Raw genomic sequence first — 20,037 nt, 5'->3', positions numbered from 1 at the left:
TTGAAAACACGTGAAACTGCCATGCTGACAGAAGCTCTTACATTAAGGGGAAACAATATTCAACTAGAAATTAGTTATTCGAAACACTAGTAGTTTTACAGACAACGTAAATCATAAAAATGCAAGCTTGTAAAATAAACTATGCTACAGAATCTTGGACCTAAAAAATATGTACGCTTGTAAAGCAGTGACCACATTATGAGTTTCGGGGAGGGGGGGGGAAACCTTAGGTTTCAAGGTATGAGGCAAAAGTCATAATGATTGTCAGGTTCAGGAGTTTGGAAGCGCATGTGATTTCTCACCTGCCTCTCCTTAGCTTTTTTCTTAACTTCCACCATTTGCCCTACACATCTCTCTACATCTTTTCCTCCCAATTCATTGCGATCAGCATTCTTATTAGATATGGCCCATCGAAAATTAGGAACAAATCGCCTGACTCGCCCCCGTTTGACATTTCCTCCAGGCTTCTGGGTTTCACCTCCTCCCAGGTTGCTGGGTTCTTCCTCATTCTTCATGGAAGCTTGCTCCCTTCCTTCGTTTTCCTGTTGAGCACTTTCCACGTTGATGTTTTTTACCACTTGTATCTCTTTGGACGCCATTACTCCTAAGACATAAGAGAAAGACTTAGTGGGTTGTTCAGGACCACGGACAGAGGCCCCACTATGCAACTCTCAACATTCACAAGCCTAGTGCATCACAGGAGGCTCCAAATCCGCTCCCCGCTCTCCTCCCAAACCCAACATATGCCGCTGTCACCCCTTCAGCAGTACCCCTCACACACACCTGGGCCTATCCTTGCCTCCTCTGCCGGAATCTCGTTTCGAGGTGGGTCGCTACAACACACAGACCTGCAGACAGACGGGTGGTGAGAGCCTGAGCTGTTGCAGCTTAAAACCCCGGCACCGCCCCCCACCTCCCACTCCCCATCCCCATTCCTTGGTATGCAGCTCCTCAACTGGCACCGCCCCTCCCCGTCTGGCCCAGCACTGTCCCCTCGCCCCCCGACCCAGCGCGGTCCCCCTCTGGCCCCCGCCCCTGCTCTGACCACCATTTTCTGCACCAAGAAGACCAGGAGGGGGCGGGGCGGGGCCGTGGGAAAAGCTGGCGTTCATGGCGCAGGCAGGTGTCTTCACAGGATCGCAGCCTCAGGACCGCAAATCCGCATAGTCCGGGCCCATCACCGTCTGCTCCGGCCAACGGCCGCGCCAGGACACGCGGGCTGCAGCCTTACCCGCTGTTTCTCCGCCAGAAGCGGCAGGACCTGACATGGGGGTCTGCAGGCGGGGTCCGTTCTCACCTTCCATCCCACCCCCGGGGTCCCCGCCGAATCCCTCACCTTCTCTCCTCCGCCTCCGGGCGGCCTGGGAGGGAGCTAGAGAGCTAGCGGCTGTGTGAGCGCCTGTCGTGGCTGGCGAAAGAACTGGGAGCCTTTTTATCTACAGTGAACGGTCACGTGAGGCCTGCATTGCCCTCCCCCCTCTTGCTAGAGGCTCCGCCTTCGCGTCCAGCCTCCTCTGGCTGTCCATAAGGGGGTCGGGGGCGGGACGGCCTGGCCCCTTGCACCAAGTCCTGATCCTTGTCTGAGGACTGGATCCTGTTGCTCTTTGTGTATTCCTGGCCTTTCTCTGCCGGCCATGGAGGAGCAGTATCAGCTCAGAAGGCTGTTGATCATTCTCTCTTCTGTGAGGAATTGCTTGTCTTTCTTCTCTTGTCTGCTCCTAGGATACACCTGCTCTATGCCTCTACCACTACTACCAGGACATAATCTCAGCATTTAAGAAGAATGCATGAAAATCTCAGAAGTTAGTATAAAATGAGTGCCAGAATATCTATGATGAACATGTCAGCATTTAAAATACAGTATCTGCTCCACCTATCCCATTCCCAAATTATGCTCCTCACTGCTACTAGTGCCCACTATTTTCTCTATACAAAAATGCAAGGTGTGTCAGGAAATGATCAAGGACTATAGATTTTTTTTCCTTATAAAATTTAATCCCCAGGGCTCAGAAGTGGCTCAGTGGCAGAGTGCTTGTCTTGCATGCATGAGGCCTTGCGTTCCATTCCTCAGCACCACATAAGCAGAAAAATATATAAATAAAATTTAATCCCTTTACATTTTGTTCCCTCTTTACTGAAAATTCTATGTTTTCCATTAACTTTATTTTGATTTTATTCTATAGAAAATTTCATACATGTAAAAATAGAAAAGAATAATATAAACCAATATCCTTATGATCTACCAGTTAAGTCAGCCGTTTTATTTAATCTTCAACCTTACCCATTTCCAGCACTTGAAGATTACTTTTGAAACTGATTCTAGACATAAAAACACGTTAGGCTTAAATATTTCAAAGTAAAATGACGATCTATAAGATAAGGACTCTATATGTGAATATGTATATCAATATGTGTATGTATGCATGTATGAATTGAGCTGTGTGTTTGCATATATAAAGCACAATACTGTACAAAATTTAACATTTCACAATTCCTTAATATTATTTTATGGCCAAGCTATGTTTACAGTCCTAACTGTAACAGCTTTTTAGTTGTTTGAGTCATTATCCCAGGAAGAACAGTGCATTTGATTTGGCTGTTAATCTCCTACATTTCTTTAACCTATAGATTCACACTTATAAAATTTCAATTTAATTATTGATGAAGCAGTCATGTGTTCTACATTTTCCCACATATCTAATAAGAATCTTGTTGGTGTCATTATTAACATATGCTCCTTTATTCTGTGTTTCCAGTGAAATGGTAGTTAATTCTACAAAAGCTTTATTTAATTTAGGTTCAGCCTCAGGTTCTTTTAAGAGATGCCCTTCCACTCTTGATTTTTTATTTGTTAAAAAGATCACAAGTATTATCTATTTTCTGTTTCCACTTTTTGTGATCTTAAGAAGAATATTTCTATAAAGAGACACATAACACAGATTCTGGAAGAGAAATCCGACAGAAGTAGTGTCTTGAGATGATGTTCTCACCTTAAAAGGTACAAGTAGTCATCAAGATAGGGAGTATGAGGTTAACTTTGCTTAATCCTATCTCAAGACTCTGGGGACAGTGGTCATTAAGCTGAAAAATTGGTCCTTGGAGTCTGAATATACAAATAAGGAGAGGAAGGAGTTTGGAGGTAAAAGAAGTAAAGCTTTGTTGATTTGCCAGGTAGAATAAGGACTGTAGTGAGTTTCTATCTCAAAGGCTTCTGTTTTTCTCTCAAGAGGGGAGAACAGATAATTAAGAATATACCCAGGACTCATTTTGTTAGGTTTTGACTTAGTCTTCCTAAAGAATTTTTCTATTTGCATTCTTCATAGATTCTATTATACTTCAGTTAATTCATTTATTTTTTTCCGTTCTTTTTTTATTGTGAAAATACTGTACAGAAGAGTCACAATTACATGGGCAAAATAATGAGTACATTTCTTATTAAGCATTGTTGCCTCCTCCTTTGTTTCCCCTTCCCATCCCTTCCCATCTCCTCCTCTCCCTCCCCCCGTCCCAGTTAATTCATTTATATGCATTTGGGTGCCACTCAGTGTGTTTACTTCTAGATTTACAGGCACATTTTAGTTCCCACAAATGAGAGGAACCATGGAACCTATGTTTCTCTGGGTCTGGTTTACTTCACTCCAAGTCTTTCCACTTCCTTATGAAAGGTTCAATGTCATTCTTTCTGATGGATGCATGGAATTTCATTTTGTGTGTGTGTGTGTGTGTGTGTGTGTGTGTGTGTGTGTGTGTGTGTATAAAATCACATTTTCTTGAGCCATTCGTCCACTGAGGTGCATCTGGGCTGATTCCATATCTTGACTATGGTAAATAATGATGCAACAAATATGGTTGTGCTAGTGGCATTACTTCAAGGGGGTGGAGAATCAAGAGGAGAGGGGATAGAAGAATGAATAGGGGATATGAGTAGAATACAGGCCAGAATGCATTGTATATGCCACCAATCTGAGAAAAATAAGGGAAGGGGTGAGTGGAAGGGGGAGTGAAGATGTTGAAGGGATGACACAGATCAAGGTGCATTTTATATCTAAATTGCATTGTTAAGTGACAAAGGTACATTTTATACATAAATTGCATTGTTAAGTGACAAAAATATATAACCTAAAAATTAAGAAAAGTGAGGGAAGGGATGGAGTTGGGAGGAGTGGATGAGAATATGAAAATGGATAGGGATGACATTGATGAAGAGGCACTATGTTCATTGTAAGGTATATTAACTAAGTAGATTAGGTAGCCAATGAAGAGAACACCATGCACTATTCAGGCAGGAAAAGAAGCTTTGTTTTTTTGTTTGGGTCAGGTCATGGGGCCTGAACTCTGGGCCTGGGGGCTGTCCCTCAGCTCTTCAGCTCAAGGCTAGCACTCTACCACTTGAGCCACAGCACCACTTCCGGCTTTTTTCTTTTTGCTTATGTGGTGCTGAGGAATGGAACCTAGGGCCTCATGCATGCAAGGCAAGTGCTCTACTACTGAGACACATTCCCAGCCCCAGGAAAAGAAGTTTATTTACTGAACTGCTGCCCCCCTCCCACTATGCATTGTGGAGAAGCATGGCTGAAAAAGAAAATGGGGGGGAGGAAGAGCAGTGACCCACCTTTAGGCCAGGACTTATCTAGGCCAGGGACAGGAAGAGGTGTGGCCAGGTGGGGGAAAGGTGTGACCACACTGGATCTGCATGTGACCTCAGGGTCTGGGACCCTCCAAGTGTCAGATGGGAGGCATGTGACCAGAGGTGGCCCAGGATGTGACCTAGCAGGAGGGGAAGGCAACTGCTTCCAGGTCTGCCAGTTACCTAGGTAACAGATACTGGGCAGAAACTTAGCCAAAAGGGAGGGAGGTGTCCCTGTGCTGACCTTACATTCATAAACTGCTCTGTTGAATGGCAACTCTTTTGAACAACTACCTACATAAAATTAAAATATATTTTAAAAAGAATATTTAAAAATATGTCTTAAAAACCCAGGAGATTAGGAGTTGAGAAGCATGACTTTGAGCAAGCTAATGGCCTTGGACCTGTTCATTTCCCCCAATACCGAGTTAGTCTCAGGAATTATATCTCTCGATTTCCTAATTCATTTCTTCTTTTCCTGTAGTCAGGGAGATAAGGAGAGGAGCCAGATGACCTTGCCTGGGCCAAAAAGATATTCTTGAGTTCCTTCAGTTGGGAGATCTGCAGGAAGGAAGACGCTCAAAAAGAAAAACGAAATTTCTGTTTAAAAATTTTTAAAGTGTGTAATTCAAAGTAGATTGGCTAGTAAAGTGAATTACTTATTGGGCTAAAACTACAGCTGTGAATGTATATTTGTATCGGATTCTATCATTGTCATATGTTAATAGAAAGGCACTAATATTTTATTTTCTACTATAAGTCTTAGATCAAATACTAGAGTAAGTGATTCCTCTTTGGTTGAGGACAATTTTGTAAAGCAGGGGTAAGACTTGAGTTGTTATCAGCCAATACTCATGGAGCAAGCCACATGCACATGAGCTGTAGTCAAAAGAGTCATCTCCTGCATTAATCCTTTGTTGTTTTATTGAATTTTTTTCCTTTGGTGGTATTGAGGTCTAACACTTGAGCCACATCCCTATCTCTTTTGTTTTATTGTATTTTTCACATATTTATCTGGGGCCTCAGGCCATCATCTTCCCATCTCAGTCTCCAGTGTAACTACAATTACAGGTGTCTAGTACCACACCAAAAGTAAGATTTTGCTACTTTTTGCCTGGACTCTCCTAGAACTGTGATTCTCCCTTATGCATCTTCTTGCCTTTCTGGGATTTAAGAATGTACCACTATGGTGCATCTCTGAACACCATTAGACATAAGTCCATAAGTGTGCATAGGTTATTTAAACTATACTCAAGAACAAGTCTAGGTGACTGACAGGTGCCAGGAATGCAATCTTATACATTCTCCTTTACCTTTATATTTAGCAGGTGTTGCTGTCTCTTCTAAGTATACTATTTTCCTCTACTGAACTAAATTGCTGTTTCAAAGGCCCGATGAATTATCTGCACTTCCATTGGGTCAGCGTGTCATGCTTTCACTAAGAAGTATGGATAAGGTCCTTATTTGTTTTATACTTACACACCAACAAATTAGTATTATGCTAATGCTGCTGGACACTGGTATCATAGAGAAGTTTTAAGAAGGCAATCCTTTTGGGAGAGAGATGGAGGGAGGGAACGAGGGGAAAAGAAAAGGAAAGGGAAAGAGAAGAAAATAATATGTTCACTGCTACTAGATTAAGGTAGTAGAGACTGAACCTGCAATATGGATTCACAATTACCCAAATCTCACTCCCCAGGTAAGGATATGACTTTCCTGATAGACTGGAAACTACAAAAATTCTTGCTGAAAATATATTCAAATTAATTAAAGGTGTATTCCTTCTAGGCCATACTTAATTGAGTCAGGTATAAGTTGTTAAATATTGATGTCCTTAGTCTTGAATTATGTTATTATGAAAACAATATCTAGAAATTACATTTGAAAATTCCAACAGAAATAAAAAAATTTTACCCATAATGTACCCACTATGATTTGTTGTGTTTGCACTTTTTTTGTGTGTGCTGGTCCTGGGACTTGAAATCAGGACCTGGGTGATGTCTTTGAGCTTTACTGATCCAGGCTATCACTCTAGCACTTGAGTCAGCTCCACTTACAGTTTTTTGGTGGTTAATTGGAGATAAACATCTAACAGACTTTCTTGCCTGGGCTGGCTTCAAACTGTTATACTCAGGTCTTAGCCTCTTGGGTACCTAAGGTTACAGTGTTAAGTCATCAGTACCTGGTTTTTGTGTTTGAACATTTTGATTGAAATATAATCTTATATAAAATTTCACTGTTTCAAAATAGACAATTCCGTGTTTAAAGCATAGTCACAAGGTTGTACAACCACCCTTACTATGTAATACCATTATATGTCCATCACCTTTAGGAATGATCTCTTGTAAAGGAAGCCTAGTAGCTATTAGTAGCCATTTCTGATACCTTTGTCCCTACAGTTTCTAAGAACTGCTAATCTACTTTTTACCTCTATGGATAGAGACTTTTTATTCCAATGGAACAATCCAGTAGGTGGTGCTTTGTTTCTGGCATATTTTACTGATCATATTATTTTCAGTGATGTAGCATGCAGAAGTACTTCATTATTTTTGTGGTTGAATAATATTACTTGAATGGATATATCATAGTTTGCTTACTGTTCATCAGTTTATGGGCATTTAGGTTGTTTCCTTTAATGCCTATGGTTAATAATCATTCTATGAACATTTTATACAAGCTTTTATGAGCATATGCTCATGTTAGTTTTCAGTTCTCTTAGAAGTGGAATTTGGTTATTCTGTCAATCTGTTTTTCACAGTGACTGTTGACTATCATCACCAATAGTATATGAAAGTTGTAATTTCTCCACAACTTTATCAACACTTGTTACTTTAAGTTTTTAAAACAATAGCTATGCAGGGGCTGGGAAGGTGGCTCAGTGGTAGAGCATTTGCCTTGCATGCCTGAGGGCCTGGGCTCGATTCCTCAGCACCACATAAGCAAAAAGAAAAAAAGTCAGAAGTGGTGCTGTGGCTCAAGTGGTAGAGTGCTAGCCTTGAGCTGAAGAGCTGAGGGACAGCACCCAGGCCCAGATTTCAGGCCCCATGACCAGACCAAAAAAAAAAACAAAAACAAAAACAATAGCCATGCAATGGCATCTGTGGTTTTGAGTTGCATTTACTTAATGACTAGCAGTAGTAGGCATATTTTCATGTATTTATTGTCCATTTGTGATTCTTCTTTGAAGAAATGTCTACTAGAGTATTCTGTTCATTCTATAATTTGTTTAGCCTTTTGGTTGTCAAGTTGGATGGCTTCTTTATATATTTTAGACTTTATTGTTTATCATAAGATGCTCTACATGTAGTATCTCTAATCTGTATCTTATAGTTTTAATAATTAATATTTTCATGTTAGCTTTCCATCACTGTAATAAAAAAATCTATGATCGCTGTTCGAAGCTGGCCTGGGAAGGAAAGTTTGTGAGATACTTATCTCCAATAAACTACTCAGAAAAAGCCCGAAGTGGTTCAGTGGATAATTTTGGTAGAGTATTATTCTTGAACGAAAGAAGCTCAAGGACAGAGTCCAGGCCCAGAGTTCAAGCCCCAGGACTTCCCCCCTGCAAAAAAAAAAACTACTTAAGAAAGAAAAATAAATTATTTTGCTTCACTGATTTAGGAGTTTAGACCCATGCATGGCTACTTAACTTTGTTGTATTTGGTGTATCTGGACCTATAGTAAGGTAGACTATCATGGTGAGCTGTGTGTGTGTGTGTGTATGTGTGTAGTAGTAGTAGTAGTAATAGTAGTAGAACTGCTCATCTCATGTTGGCCAAGAAGCAAGGAAAAGGGAAGGAAGAGACAAAGGACAAATTATACCCTTTAAAGGCATGCCTCCAGTGACCTACTTTTTCTATGTCTCAGCTCCTAATTTCCAACCCGTTCCAACAGCCCATTAAACTATCATTCCATCAATAGATAAATCAACTAATAAGGTCCTCAAAATCCAGTTATCTCCCAAGTGTCCCAATTCTGAACACTGCTGCATTGTGGTCCAAACCTTCAACACATGAGGTTTATTTTGGGGAGAGTGGTATTTTTTTTTTTTGGGTCCGGTCATGGGGCCTGAACTCTGGGCCTGGGCGCTGTCCCTCAGCTCTTCAGCTCAAGGCTAGCACTCTACCACTTGAGCCACAGCGCCACTTCCAGCTTTTTTTTTATTTTTGCTTATATGGTGCTGAGGAATCGAACCCAGGGCCTCAGGCATGCAAGGCAAGCGCTCTACCACTGAGCCACCTTCCCAGCCCCGGGGAGAGTGGTATTTTAAATCAAACCCAAACATGTTTTGGATGCTACTGCTGTTTGAACTTGGGGCTGCCTGCTTGCTCAACTTTCTATATTGCTTACTTGCTTGCTTGACTTTCTTTGCTATAACTCTACTACTTGACCCACATCTGTAATCCAACATTTTACTATTCTTTTTGCTGTTGTTTGTTTTATTGTATTTGAGAAGAACTCTCACAGATTTATCTGCCCAAGCTGAGTTTGAACCATAGGTCTAGATCTCAGCCTCATGAGAAACCAGGATTTCAGGCACGAGGTATTGGCACCCTGCCTAAATCATTGCAGCTTCCTTTAGGTATTTTCCTAGCCAAACAAAGTATCATCTAAAAAGGTTGTGCCAGGCACCTGTGGCTTATGCCTGTGATCTAGCTACTTGTTACACTGAGATCTGAAAATTGCAGTTTGAATCCAGCCAAGTCAAGAAGGTCTGTGAGACTCTTACCTAGAATTAACCACCCAAAAGCCAGAAGTGGAGCTATGACTCAAATGGTAGATAGATAGCCTTGAGGAAAAAAAGCTCAAGGACAGTGCATAGGCACTGTAAAGCCCCAGGCACACACAAGAAAAGAAGATTGTGATACACAGGTAAGTAGACTGTTGTGAACCTTCATTAAGTATACACTCACTTCTTATGCTGTTTCGATAGCAATCAGCTGCCAGTGATCAGCCATTAGTGCCTTCAGGTATTACCTGTGCCACAAAAATTGCCTCCTCTAAGGCCATATACTTCTGGATGAGCTACATTCCAGCATTGATCCAGAAGAGAGCATAAAAGGCTGATTTGTTCTGCCTGAAGAGAATAGCTGCTGGGATAAATTACCTTCACAGCTCACCTTGGGATCAGAGGGAGATTTGGTTGGATCTGCACTAAGGATGTATAACTGTCTTTGCCTCTTTCTATCCCTTCTGTCCTTTTCTCAGACCTTAATCCTGAATAAATTGGGCACTGGCTCATTCACCACTTGCATTGGGCTGGTATCACTCTGCCACAAAGCAAAGACACTCACACATATCAGATATATCTATTTCAATGTAAGGATAAGACTGAAGAGACTTACCATAAGACAAGAACATTCCAGAGTTCCTGGGTCTTGCACCTGCCTAAGGAGATCTCCTATCTGTTATTCCAGCATGCTTCCCAGCACATGGAGAACAAGGATTGGCTCTCACCCTTCCAGGACTCAAAGGAAGCATGCTTCTCTCATGTAAAACCAAGTGTGAAATAAGGCAAAAAGAAAGTATGGCAAACAAGAAGAAATTCATTGATGTCCAGTTTCATAGAATAGAAATGATGAATTCGTTCATTTCCCAGCCCCAGAGGTCATTCACCCCACTCACCACACAAATATGGCATAGACTTGGTGTTAAAGAGAATAATATGCAGTGTTTTCCTTCTTTTCTCCTAAGGAAATATTCTGTACTCTAAATTCCATCTCATAATCAACTTCTTGAGCAACACATCCCCAAAATAAATACATTTTAAACCACAAAAGTAACTGTTTATACCAGTGACTGCAAGCAGAATGAACAGTGGACCAAGAAAGTTAATCTGAGATGCAGGAAGGAATAATATTTGCAAACATGAGTAAATAAACCAATGATTATACATGACAGTAATGTGCATGATGATTATTTGTCGGATTGAAAAAATAAGATAGGTCTAAACTGTGTAATTCATCACTTACACAATCGGAATATCTCATGGCTCATGACTACTTCCTCACTGGCACAGCCATTGAAGGGGACTTGCAGTGTCTGAACCACAGCTGCTGGCCCAAAGTATGCAACTGTGACCAAGAATGATTTCAAGAAGATCCTTTCTGGGATGTTCAATTTAGGACATATTGGGGAAAGTTAGTGTATTGGTTCACGTGATGTTTGCTTATTTTTTTTTGCTTGCTGATTTCAATGATGATTACTTAGTGATACAATCCAAGGATATACCCTTACTTCCAGCAACAAATTGAAGAGGAAATATTATTTACTAATATTTCAAGTGGAATTTACACATCTTCATTTATGAATAAGACTCCTAATAATTCTGTTTTACATTCTTTCTTCACTGCATCTCTCATAATATTATAGTGTTACAAATAAAAATGAACAATTTTCCATGGGACTATATTTTTATATGTGACTATAGTTGTTTATCAGTTTATTATTAGTAGAATAAATTTTAGAGTTTTAATAGGCAATACAATTAAGCCCCTGGAAATTTTCAATAATGGCTTCATGTTGTCCTCTACTGCCTCAATTTTATTTAATACTCAAATCAAAGAAGTTTTGACTTTGAGTGAATTTTTGTAACTTATTTGTATAGGTACATATGAGTAAATTTTTTGCATTATCATAATTCTTTAAATTATAAAATGTTTCCGAAATGTTAATACCCTCTTCCTCTTCAATATTTTTGAGACCTAATCTTATAAGAATTTAGGAATTTTTTAACATAATTATTCCATTGTCTAGTCATCAACATTAAATATAAAATTTTATCATCTCACTGTTTCAACAAATTCTGGGGCTTTTTTTTGGCTTGTTTCTTTTTGGAGATAGCCTGTCTATGTAGGTCAGTCTGACTTGCAACTTGCGATCCTACTGCTCTTTTCCAGCCTCAGCATTTTGATGCTGAGGTTACAGGCATGAATCATCACACCTGGTCTTAAAATTGTTTTTTTACCTAGGTAAATGTTGGACAGTCTTATATATTTTTCAAAATAGCCTCTTTATGTTTGAAGACTTTCTGATAGATTGAGGGGTTGATAAGACCTGGAAACAGGAGCTAGACATGCTTCCTAGGAATTCTGTGCTTGCCAAATCATGAAGTTCCTAGTGAAGCCAGGGAGGCTCATTCCAGGACAACAATGAATTCCAATTTGTACTAGAAACAGACAATCTGTGCCTAGAATCACTCTCTAGTATCATGCACTTGAGTTACTTAGTGTCAGATCCCTCTCAAAGACCCAAAGTGGAAACATTCACTATTTAGGAAATTTTACTGACATCTTTTCAAAACGTTCACAATGTAGAATCAGTCAGCTGATGTGGTCTGAGGAACTTTTGCTCTCTGTAGTCTCTTCTTGACCTTTCTGGTCAAGACAACAGGAAATGTCTGGGTTCCAGATGCCTGTTGTGGTTGGTTGATGTCATGCCAATGAGGAGGACTGCCTGATCACAGCATTCACTGGTAGCTGAGATGCCATCCAAGAGAACTGTCCTGTCATGTCAAGTGACCACTATGATTGGCCAACCTTTTGCCAAGTAGGAGGACCATCCAGTCATACTGACCTCCATTTGTGGCTTAGTGAGAAGTTTCCTGAATGTCAGGTTTTTCAATCACTCCTCCAGTTGGCCCATGATGAGGACAATGGCCTCATCCCCATTGTCTGTTCTTCAGTTTCTGGGAACTTCCTAGTGATGGCTGAACCAACCTCATCAACATCTTCTGTGGTTGAAACAACCACTTCAACATTTTCTGTGGAGAGACTCTGTTCTGAGGAACTCAAGAAGACTGACGTGACTGGAAAGAAGAAGAAAGCAAGGTGTTGCTACCACCGCCATCGCTGCCACCACAGGTATAAAGCCAGTTTTGTCATTTATTATCATCGGTTGCTGAAGAAGATTCACCATGAGCTGAGACTTTCCCCAAAAATTATATATATATATATATATATATATATATATATATATTGGATTCATTTGTGAATGACATCTTCAAGTGCATTGCCAGTGAAGCAGGCCGCCTGGCCCACAAGACTAATCGGTCATCCATTTCTTCCAGAGATATCCAGGCAGCCGTCCGCCTCCTGGGAACCTTGGCAAGCTTACTGTGATCCAGGCCACCAAAGCCCTGCTCAGATTCTCCCAATCTGAGTGAGCCATTTCTGGCAGGCCCTGAACATTGAAACCCAAAGGTTCTTTTCAGAGCCACCATTTGGCCTAAAAGACCTGAGCCCCTCACAAGTGGACACCTTAAGGGCTTTTTGGGGGGGGGCAGGGAAGGGGTTCTTCCCCCTCTTAAATGATTCTTACTAAATAAAATATTGTCACTTTTACTTTAAACTTGTGATTTGTTCTGTATTGTAGTTGGGGGAGGTGTGCTGTCTATGATCTTAAATACATGGGAGGCCATAGGTGGCCCATTGGGGTCTGAGGCCAGCCTGGGCAAAACTCAAGACCCTTCTTGCAAAACACTTAAAACAGAGCTGAGTGAGGGATAAGGGAGGATGGCTCATGTGGTGGAGCACCTTTCCAGCAGTTGTTAGGCCCAGAGTTCAAACATGAGTACTACATAGTTTACTACAGTTTCAGACCAGGCCTCTGCCTTCATGGGGAGGGGCAAGGGACAGGGAGCAACTGGTTCCTGCTTTAGCAGCGCTTGGCAGCACTGTAGGCCTCGGTGGTAGTTACTTTTTGGACCAGGTTGGTTGGCTTGCTCTGGAATCTGAGGCCAGAAGGGAAAGGCAGGAGCAGCTCCCCTGTGTGGATAGTGTTGCAAGTGCAAGCACAAAACTAAGCATGTCTGTACAGACTGGGAACAGCTCAGAATAGAAAATAACAGTTCACTTTCTAAAAGAACACAGTGGTGAAATAGTAACAATCAAAGAAAAGTTGACTACTAGATGGCTGAGTGAAACTAATCTAAATATTAATAACTTTGGTCCCTACAACGGTGCCTTGATGGTCTACCCAGCACTTCATTTGTGAAGCTCACATATAGGAGAATTATACGTAATCACTGATGAGGGCAATGGCATGGTTGATGTGGCTAACATACAGATCATAGTTAGATTGTTTAAATCAGTTTGACCAAGTCTATGGAAAATATGATTGCTTCAATACCTGACACAGTGAATCATGTGAGATTATATGGACAATAATTCGTATGTTACAATCAAAACAAATACTTTCATGGAATTCTTCTATTTTTTAAATTATTTCTCAATATAATTGAATGACAACATGGATAGATGGGTTTATCATTTTCTGACTTTATTATTTTAATTCATCTTGCATCACTAATGATTTTGTGTTCAAGTATGTAGTTTTTATTTCAATTAAAATATCAGCCACCGATGTCAGCTAATATGATAAGAACTTTTCATATTTTGCCTCATGTGTGTTTATCACATAGAAAAGTAGGTTAAAATGCATATTACACCTGTTTGATTTGGACTACACACTTATTGAGCAACCTGATGAAGATATAGGTTTCCATAAACCTCAAGTAATAGTTTGTGGTAAAAGCTTCCCAGTTCCAAATGAAGAAATAAAAATGGCAAAGAAACACATGAGGAAATGTTCATCATCCCTGGTGGTGAAGGAAATGCAAATAAAGACAACCCTGAGATACCACCTTACCCCAGTCAGAATGTCCCACATCCACAAATTAGCCAACGACAAATGCTGGAGGGGATGTGGTGAAAGAGGAACCTATTACACTGCTGGTGGGAATGTACACTTATACAACCACTTTGGAAAGCAGTCTGGAGGGTCCTTAGAAAGCTAAAGATTGACCTCCCTTACGACCCAGTCATACCACTTCTAGGCATCTACCCTGAACAACAGGAACCAATATACAAGGACACGTGCACCTCCATGTTTATTGCAGCACTGTTCACAATAGCTAGGATATGGAAACAACCCAGATGCCCCACCACAGATGAATGGATCCAAAAATTGTGGTATCTATATACAATGGAATATTATGCAGCCATTAGAAATGACAAAATAATGGCATTTGCAGGGAAATGGATGGAGCTAGAAGGAATCATGTTGAGCGAGGTAAGCCAAGAGCAAAGAGACAAACAGTACATGGTCTTCTTGATAAGTGGATGCTAAATCCAAAATGTTAGGTGATATGACAAAACTAACAGGACTTAAGAAACAAAGAACTCCCACTCATCTGGTTGAACCACTACTAAATATCCCCATGCTGCTGATCACATATATGGTATATAACATGTGAACACCGTTATATGTAACAGACTGTGATAGACAATTTGCTCCAGGAAAGTTAGAATGAACTTGTGACTTTAAATAAGCATCATTATTCCACAATACTATGAAATTCCGGAAATTATGTAATCACTTAATCACAAAAAAAAAGAACCTCGGGGAAGGGAGGGAAGGAGGGGATGGTAGGGGGAAAACAATGGAGGGGGTAACAATGTTCAAGAGGAAGTGTACTCATTACCTCACTTATGTAACTGTAACCCTCTGTACAGTATCTTTACAATAAAAAAATAAAAAATAAAAAAAGGAGAAGCAAAAAAAAAGCTTCTCAGTTCCTTAACATGGAAGACTGAAGTGAAATATCATTGTATAGAAAAGAATTGGAAATGCTTTCTAAATTTTAACAGTAGGTTGAAAAAACAGAAAATTTCCCTAGGAAATCCCTTCAAGAAGAAATTGGTGAAATATTCAGAGATATATACCCACACATAAACCAGCACACTCATACTATAATCAAAATTATTACAAAGCTCCTTCCTCAGCTTGTAAAAGGTAAGAGAATCTGTCTTATCCAGGTAACAACAGACTGCAAAAAAAGGGGAATGTCACCCAAACCATAATGTTTTGGTTATTTCTCATCAACAGCACCTCCCCAAACAACAACCATCTATTAGCAGGCTGTGTGTCAGATGGGTTTACAGAGAGGTTTGTGTTTGTCACCTGGATCTGTAGATACCTGTGTGCTTCATTCACCTGGGACGTCCAGAAAGCTTTCTCACAGAGGAATGAGAACTGGTGCTGGAGTCTGCTAGGAGCTCAGGAAGACTATTTGCTGGAGCACCTTGGTCCTTACAGAAAATTCTCTGTGAGATAAAGGGTACCGAGTTAAATTTGGATTACAGATAAACAATCAGTGCTTTTTATTGGAGTCTAGCTATGCTGTCTGAGCTCAACTGATCCTCCTGTCACAGCCTCCTGAATAGTTGGGGTGACAGGCTCATACTACCCCATTTGGCTACAAAGAATATATATATATATATATATATATATATATATATGTATGTATTCGGGTCAGTGGGATAGTTAATATTACATGACATTTTCAATAAGTCACATAGCCCAGCTATCTCATCAGTACTATTCTGGATGTTCAGATATCTCATCAACATTTTAATGTCTCTGATGTGTGTGAGGATTAACATTTAAATTGTAGATTGGCCTCATCTAGTCAGTTGGAGGTCAGACTAAGAAAAGGCATTTACTTAGGAGTAAGAAAGAATTTGGATGGCAGATAGCCTTCAGATTTGAACTGTAACAGTGACTATCTCCTGATCTCTAATCTACCATTCTATCCTGCAGATATTAGACTTCTAGCTTTCATACTCATGGAGTCAATTCCTGAAAATTAATTAATTTTCTGTGTGAGAACACATACTATCTTTTGGCTCCATTTCTCTGGATGTGGCATTATTATTGTGTTTGTGCATTATTCTGTATTTTTGTTAAATATGTAAATCTAGGACAAAATCCTCTGCATATGTAAGCCTAATGAAATGACACAATGGAGCAGGTCTTGATAAAATTCGATCAGATTGACAAAAAAAGGACAAAAGCTCATGATTGCTAGTGTTGGTGCAATAAAGAGGAGACTTTTTATACACCATTGGTTTCTATTGGATGTATTCACTTACTAAGGGCAATGTTATTACAGATTAATAATTTGATTAGCTTTTGATAAAGAAGCCACAATTCAACCATGAAAAGAATTAATTGTGAAGCTTTAGAAAATGTTTCTTGGCATCATTCTGATATGCATCCTGATTAAGTGACTCTGGCAGAGGAGGCAGATCAAGGTTCTACAGAAGCTCCTTATTTTAAAGAGAAAAGAACAACTCCTTATGAAGAAAATTTATAAGCCAGTTTCATATTCTTCACATTATTATTCCCTGTCTGTAATCCATGGCATCTCTTCTAATGAGTTATCGCTATCCTCGTTTCATGGATGTGTGGGATTCCAAAGAATGTGCTCCTAAACAAAATTTAGATGATAAAGACATTGCTCATCAGACCTACTTCCAGCATCAGGGAGAGAAGCTGTCACCCAGGATATTGTGGGTTGTTGGTGGGATATCTGTAGTAAATGTGTCAAGATACATCATGAAGTGAGGGTTGCTTTTTTTCTCCTTGTGTTTACATCCTTGCATTTCCAGCAGAGAGCCAGGTATGGTGCCCCTTGCCCTCACCCTAGGGGAAGTTTATCCCTGAGTTGGAAATAGAAGCTGTCTGAAGCAATTGTGCTTTCTATCTTTCATGAAACCTTAAACTCATGAAAAGTATTTGATCACTTACACAAGGAAGAAGAGAGGGCATCTGAGGACAGAAAGAAGGAAGCAGGGGTTCTCCCATGCAAGGCTAGGGTAGGGGAGAGGAGATCTCCAGGTTTGCCTAAGATTGGGGACTTAAATATTGTCATATCAACATGAGAGGGGGCTCTGGGGATGGTTCATCTCAGGCATGAGAGACAGAAAATGTGCAAGCTGCATTCATATAGGAATTGATTTTCCAGATGTGTAATCATAAGTGCAGTGACTGGCATCTACACCCCTTTAGCTCACAGGTCTGTAAGGATATGACCTCATTCTCTGCCCAGGGACTCACAAGACTTCAGTCAAGCCTTCAGCATCAGCTCAGTGAGGTGTTATCTGGAGGCTTTAGGTAAAAATCTAGTTCCAATGTCATTATAGTTGCCATAGAAACTATTCCCGATGACTCTTGGGCTGAAGTCTCCTTTCCCTTGATGGCTGTAGTCTAGAGGTGCTCTTGGCTCCTAAGGACTGGATCAATTCATCCCTCACCAACAATACTGCATCCCTGATTCCTTTATTCTGAATAGCCAGAGAAATTCTTCACTTTCAAAGGGTTTAATTGATTAGGTCTGATTCACCCAGAGAGTCTCTTTTTGCTACAGAAGTGAACATAGGGAAGTGATAACCTATAACCAGGTTCTGCCTACCTCCAAAAGGAGGAGATTGCACAAGGGTGAGCATTATTGGATGTTATTTGAGATTCTGTCTAGCATATGGACATGCACATTTTAAAATACCACCCCAACTTCAACAGTGGTGTCCAGACTTAACTGTTTTCTAACCCAATACTCAGGCAACAGTTATAGGGTATCATAGCATTAGGATAAGGTCAACACACTGGAAATGATTCACTTGATTTCTTCTATTGAGGGATAGCTGGTCACCTGTCTCACCTTTGATCCAGCATCCATGTTACCAAAGTAGATATTAAAGTAAGAGCACAAGAAAACAGAGCAGTAAAGAAAAGGTGTTATGACTCTACTCTTCCCCAACCTACACAGGTAATTCAGTGCACTCCTTGGCCCCAGACCAAAGTTCACACATTCTGGCATATCTCAGCACATGTTGCTCTCTTTCCATTGGCACTTTAAGTGTATGCTCGTGGTTTGGGGTCATTGGTATCTGCCTCTGGGGGATGGGTCAGGATGATATGTGATAAAGCCCTATGTAGCTCATGGACACTTTAGAGGTTTCCTCATTTCCCCTCAGGTGGCAGTGACAAAGGTACAGTGAGACCCATTTCACAGATAGCCAAGCTCACTTCAGAGAGACTAAGACCCTCTCCACACAAATACCCACATGGGAATGTGGATCCATTTCTTGCTCTCACCCAGAATAACCAGCTGCTTCCCATCTGAAAGATGTGTGTTTTCAGCTTCCCCGGGTACAGTACAGCCCCCAATGGTAAGGAAGATGTGGTGGCGATGAAATCCTTTGGGCCATGAGACACCAGAGTGGAGGTATGGCTCAAATAGTAGAGAATTCGCTATTAGTTAGAAATCGACCTGAATGAGAGCTGAGTTCAAGCCTTGGAACCAGCACAAAAAATGTGAAGTGGGTAGGGGACTACGCAGGTGCACACCCTTTATAGAAGTCTATCTTTAAGACAGTGAAGGACATGGGTAAGGTTCTGTTCATATGGTCTGCTACTCTAACAATTCCCTACATTAATTTTTGGGCTCAAAATTAGGAAGGAAGGCTAATAGTATGCAAATCAATGAAGGAACTGAAGGTGATATGAGGTCGAATAGATTAGAAAACAGGAGGAGGCAAGGCAGAACCTAAGAAAAACACTGTCAGTGAATAGCTTGATTAGGAGCATATAGGCCTTTGTTTGGTCTCATACTCCCTCACTGAGATATAGCCCACGATAGAAAAACAACATCTCCGACCTTGCCCAAATGAAGAATACTAAACTCTGGGAACTGTGCATATCTTGAAGAAAGATACTTACATTAGACAAAATATTTGGGAAATTGATTATTTTGATTACAGAAATGCTTGCAAAAGAACATTTGTATCGTAAGGAAAGAACAGATCTTTTCTTGAGGGGGCCAGGACTGGAGTTTGAGTTCAGAAGTCTTCCTTACACGTGCTAGGCAGGTTCTATATCACTTGAATAATGGCCCAACCTTTTGCTTTAGTTATTTTTCAAATAAGCCTCTACATTTATGCTCAGGCCAGTCTGGACTCTAATCCTCCTGTTTATGCTTCTTGCAGAGCTGGGACAACAAGTATGAACAAACACACCCAACTTTTTATTGGTTGAGATGGCATCTCATGAGCTTCTTGCCTAGACTGATTTTGAACTGTGACTCTCCTAATATCCACCTACCATGTAGGAGTAGGTGTCACAAGTAACTGGGCCTGGCCTAGAAACACCTATATTGAAAGGAGCATCTGGTGAAATCCCATCCTTTTCATATGATGTTCAAGGAGAACAGATATCTATATCGCAATGACCTAAGTTTAGTAAACTCATCAGACTTCATATCTTTGGGCCAAATTGAACAACAGAAGTGATTCAAATACAACAGATGCTCAAAAGAAGGCACTCACCTCAAAGAAAGCTTAGTTCAGGCACAGTGGCACATGGCTTAATCCTAGGTTCTTTTTTTTTTTTTTTGGAAAAACCTCTTCTGTGACAACATCAGCCTGTACCCTTTAATCTGGTAATCTCCTTGGCCCATAATGATCCAGTAAAAGAGAAAAGTGTGGTTGCAGTGCATGCATGCACATATGATTGTGCATGCATACATGTGCATGTACACACACATATGCAAACTAAGTTCTGGCCTTACT

At 40.5% G+C, this 20,037-nt stretch overlaps 1 protein-coding gene across 1 annotated transcript; it reads right to left on the bottom strand.

The window, feature by feature from the left end:
• Positions 1–233: 233 nt before the first annotated feature.
• Bex4 (brain expressed, X-linked 4) lies at positions 234–599 on the bottom strand. The gene has a single exon (XM_013036600.1). The coding sequence runs from the start codon at positions 597–599 to the stop codon at positions 234–236; it is 366 nt and encodes a 121-aa protein (XP_012892054.1).
• Between the last annotated feature and the right edge of the window lie 19,438 nt (positions 600–20,037).

The sequence above is a fragment of the Dipodomys ordii genome, unplaced genomic scaffold (genome assembly GCF_000151885.1).
Source record: "Dipodomys ordii isolate 6190 unplaced genomic scaffold, Dord_2.0 Scaffold303, whole genome shotgun sequence".
Taxonomy (NCBI): domain Eukaryota; kingdom Metazoa; phylum Chordata; class Mammalia; order Rodentia; family Heteromyidae; genus Dipodomys; species Dipodomys ordii.
This window is presented reverse-complemented; position numbering and strand designations above follow the sequence as displayed.

Excerpts from the sequence above, each read along its gene's own strand:
- Bex4 (XM_013036600.1), bottom strand. The coding sequence starts at position 599 with ATGGCGTCCAAAGAGATACAAGTGGTAAAAAACATCAACGTGGAAAGT.